Below are 5,053 nucleotides of genomic sequence, written 5' to 3' on the forward strand. Positions count from 1 at the left end.
ATACCCTACTGTTATAACTTATTAAATTAAGTATATTTACTGATTTAATCAGACCTGTAACCCAGATTATTATTTGAACTCTTTTACACCCTTTAAAATGACCAAAATGCCTTTATGAGGCATAGTTTGGGTTTAAAACCATTTGGGGCATAATGGAAGGTACCTTACTGATATCACAACATGTTTAATGCATATTAACTTAGGGAACTTGTATATGACTCTTATGGTTACTCGTTACGCACTTTACGCGTTCGGATCGACTTATGTAACTAGTTTACTCATTTTAGCCGAAACGGGTTAAACCATATCATTTCTGTCTCAAAATCCAGAATGTGGTTAAGTTACCCATATTAAACAAGTATGCAAGCTTGTCGGGTCAAAACCACATTCTAAAACAGTCTTCACCTTATCGTGCGTTTAAACCGTAATCTTCATTTAAAACTAACCGGTCTAAGCTTAGGCTAAATTAAAAGACCCGTTAGGATTCTAATAGGTTATTAAAACCTTCATTTCCAGATATAGGAGCCCAGTAAAAGCTATCTGTACTTTCTGATTTGATACGGCTGGGATTAAATTTATATTTAGCTCAGGTAAATACATTTAACTTATTTTCCCTTTATACGGGCTTGGGGTACGGTATATAAAATACCGCTTGGTCGGGTAATTGACCTTAACCAGTTGGTGGTTAGGTGTTGTCAAAATGACCCGTTTGAACGCATAACAAACATGTAATTCTTTAACCCGGCACGACCCGGACAACTGAACGCATAACAAACATGTAATTCTTTTACAAGATTATAAGCAAATAATTATCCCAAGTTATAAAAAGTTTTGTGCCGCGGGCATTCAAATCAATTTTAAACCTTTTCAAAATGAGTCAGTTAAATTATATTTACCAGTGTAAACTGACGTATTTTCCAAAAAGGCTAAGTGCAGGTACTACGCGTAATAGGTTGGCTACTCCTTAGCATCAATAAAAGTCTCGCAAGCTTAGGATGCATGATGTCCGTTGAATAAAAGTTTCCTCTTTGTTTTGATCCGCCTGTGGATCTATTTCAACTGTTTGTGATACTTGATATTACAATTTAATTTGGTTGAAATAAATCTATCTTTTGCTTCCGCTGTGCATTTATATTTTGTATTGTTTGACTATGACGATATCAACTACGTCACGTAACCCCCACCGGACCCACCGGTGACACGTGGAAAATAGGGGTGTAACAGTACGTGAACTAATGACCTTAACCACTCGACCAATGTTGATAGGTATTGGGGAAAGGGCAAACAAACAGCCATCTTGCGGTATCGAGTTATTATCAACATGTCTTTAAACTAAACACTTGGTAACTAAACGTTTAACAAACTGTGAACTCGCCAGCTTTATGCTGATACATTTTTTCTGCATGCTTGTAGGCCGTTAGGTACATTGATGCGGGACTTGCTGTCTGGGACGCTGGAGTGGTCATGGGTCGTGGCATCTGGATAGACGCCTAAAGTTGAAATGTTTTCTGATCACTCTGTGTTGAACTCACTAAACAATATTTAATGCTTCCGCTGAACGTATTTGATTTCTAAACTGGTGTTTGAGTTACACTGTTTACATTGAATGGATTTTCCCTTTGTATTTTAATTATAGTTAAATGTGATTAGTGGCTAGATCCTGGTACGTCACACGCTTCGCGAGGGTTTTCGCATGTGGTATTATGGAGGTGTGACATTCTATTTTTATTATTTTTAATCTAGGATTAACTATGAAACTAAAGAAATTGTGTTTTGACGAGAAAATAAAATTCTAAAGGGTTTCAATGCATAATATATGATTTTTTAAATAGGATTGTAGAAAATATTAAAAACAATAGTATGACATTTTTAATTTTGAGTTTCGTGTCTTGAAAATTCTTGAAACTTGGTAAAAAAAAAAAACTTTGTTTTATCTTTATTGTTATATACATAAACGTAAATATATTTTACAATTATTTACTTTTTAGAAATATATATTCATAAGCCCATAAACAATGATACGTTCAAATATTTATTTTTCTATATTGCCTTATGGATTATCATTTATATATAAATAATATTTAAACTCAAAGAATATGTAAATTCAAATATTTATTTTTCTATATTGCCTTATGGATTATCATTTATATATAAATAATATTTAAACTCAAAGAATATGTAAAATAAAACTTATCTATAATTATTACTAAATTTATCGGTTAGGAAATATATAAGTAATATTTAAACTGAAAAGATATTAACTAAATTAGGGGAAAATGGGCGAAAAACAATTCTGAAGATCTATAGTAATACGACACGTGTCTTCAATCGATTTAGTTTATTATATAGAATAGATAGATAGATTACAAGTTTCTAACAAATTCAACATAATATTTATTATATTCTTTTAAATGAAATATTTAGAAGTTATATGATATATTAAAATATTTTATTTTGATGCATGAAAACGAGTTCGGTAATCAAGGATGTGTCACCTAATATCACGTACGTTGTAAACAAATGAATTTTTTTAGAATAAGTTTTAAATATTTCCCTCTTGCAATTTTCAATCGTTTCAAGTCTCTAATGCCAACCTCACGTATCCACATATAAATATAAAAAGTAGATATAATCAAAATCCCTAACCTTGATTATGTGTCCACAAAAACCGGTTTTTGGGCAAGCGTGCGTTCCCAAATGCATGCAAGGAGACATGTGAATACATGATGAACGATTTATTCTTTATATATTAAAATATAATTATAATATAATTATCATTGCCGTTAAAAAAATTCATGATGAACCACTAAAGTAGTCATTGATTGTCCAATTTTACATCACATAAAGTCATAGACACCCATCATGCATACCTTATAAATCACGACGTGATTAAACACGTAAATGATTACAATCAATACAACAATCTTATTTATATTTTAGAGTTAAAAGCTATTTTAGTTTTGTGTCATTTTCAGAGTTTAATTCAAATGTTTTATTTTTTATCGGTGAGTTCAAAAATGTTTTACTGTTGCCATTTTAGTTACTGGGTTAACTTTATCCATTTTTTATGTTAACGAGAAGGGCAATTCGGTCATTTTATATGTAATTCTGTTAACTAGAATGACAATTCGGCTATATAAAATGACCGAATTGCCCTTCTCATTAACAGAAAAAATAGATGAAGTTAACTCAGTGTACTAAAATGATAATGGTGAAACTTTTTTTGACCCACAGGCGAAAAATGAAATATTTGTACTAAACTGTCAAAATAACCCAAACCACAGTGACTAAAATGACATTTAACTCTATATTTTAAAGCAAAATTAGAAGATTTTAAGTTAAAGAATCCTATTAGGTAGCGTTCGTTTCATGGAATGGAATGGAATTAGGAAGTTTTTCTTTGTAAAATTGATCTTGGTTGGGGGAGGGAGGAATTTGAAATCCTATGAATTTCTTTAATCAATGAAATTTGTGACTATTTCAACATTCCATTCCATTCCTTCATTAGAGTGAAGGATTTCTAAGGAATGTTGAAATACTCACAAATTTCATTGATTAAAGAAATTCATGGGATTTTAAATTCCTCCCTCCCCCAACCAAGATCAATTTTACAAAGAAAAACTTCCTAATTCCATTCCATTCCATTCTATGAAACGAACGCTACCTTAGAGTTCATTACCGTTTTCGACCTTGTTGTTTGACCATATTTTTTTTCTTTTTTACCTACGAGTGTCCTTGACTATGCTTTCTATTTCTTGTCATTCCAGTCGCTTAAACTACCTCTATTTGTTAACTCGGTTTGTTTCAGCTGTCAAACAAACACTGTTACCCTCATGGACTCACATGTCAATAAATGTAAACAACAAATCAGCTTACTGAAAAAAAAAAAAAAAAAAAAAAAAAAAAAAAAATACTCTAGTGGTCCTTCAATGATCCAAATTTACCATTAAAAAAAACTAAAATTTAGAATTTGAAAAAAACAGATACCCAAAAACCTTAATTAACTTATCTTAGTATTATAACTTATATGGGAAACACATGAACAACCAAATCTTCATGATACATAGGAAAGCCCAAGGCTTACATTAACAGTTTAAAGACTCAAATATCAAACTCTAATAAGATAAATACTAAGTTCTGGTCCTCCATTGTTTTCTGGATTCATCATGTAATATGCTTCACTATCTTTTGACCCCATAATCCTCTCAAAACTTGCTCTCATATACATCAACTCTCCTTCACCACCACCACCTCCGCCGCCCTCCGGCAACACTCCGGCGCCCATAGTAATCGGCCCAACAGAATTGAACACTTTCCATTCATCCGGCCCACAATCACGCCTCATTGCATAACCACATTTCTTGCCATTACAATATGTTCTCCAAAGTGGCTCATCCAGCAGCTTAAACCCCTTCTTGTTCGCGGTCTTTTTATCGCATTCCAAGGCGATCCGAACCAACCCGGATGCCATTTCTCGGATCAAGAAGCTGGTTGGGGTGGCTAGCTCGACCAGAAAGGCCGGGCCCAGCTTCGGATCTTCTTGGAATGCGATGTGGACATGACCACTACGATACCCGAAAAGGGTACCGACTATTTTTGTTGTTTTGCCTAAACTAGGTTTAGTTTTATGTCGGCTCTTACTTTTGTTACTTTTACCAAAAGTAAGAGCCGACCGGAGAAAAGAAACCGGCATGATTGCATGTTTCTTTCTCCGAGGTGCCCCATGTAGTATCTGGGGCGCCTGTACGTTAAGGTGGTGGTCATCCAGATTCATGTCGTCCGCGGTTACAACGCAGGCGAGTGATGATGATCGAAAATGGAGGGTTTCATCTTCATCATCTTCACCTTCATCTTTCTTTTTCCAGTGGAAGTATCTTCTTGAGAATGAAAAGGAAGTGTCTTGAGGGGTTTTGGCAGCCATGATTGACCTCATCTTAAGAAACAAAAGCTAAACAACAAAGGGTGAATCAAAGAAAATGATAAAGATAGAAAGCTTGTGAAAAGATTGTGGTTCTTTTCTGCTTCTTTAAGGGTTTGTTTGTGACTCTGACAG

At 33.7% G+C, this 5,053-nt stretch overlaps 1 protein-coding gene across 1 annotated transcript; it reads right to left on the reverse strand.

Annotated features, from left to right (window-relative positions):
* Positions 1-3,984: 3,984 nt before the first annotated feature.
* Positions 3,985-5,053, reverse strand: LOC110911330 (protein MIZU-KUSSEI 1). Its single transcript, XM_022155934.2, has one exon. It carries the CDS (start codon positions 4,931-4,933, stop codon positions 4,109-4,111), a length of 825 nt encoding a protein of 274 aa, XP_022011626.1. The 5' UTR covers positions 4,934-5,053; the 3' UTR covers positions 3,985-4,108.

Source organism: Helianthus annuus, chromosome 15, assembly GCF_002127325.2.
Source record: "Helianthus annuus cultivar XRQ/B chromosome 15, HanXRQr2.0-SUNRISE, whole genome shotgun sequence".
NCBI lineage: Eukaryota > Viridiplantae > Streptophyta > Magnoliopsida > Asterales > Asteraceae > Helianthus > Helianthus annuus.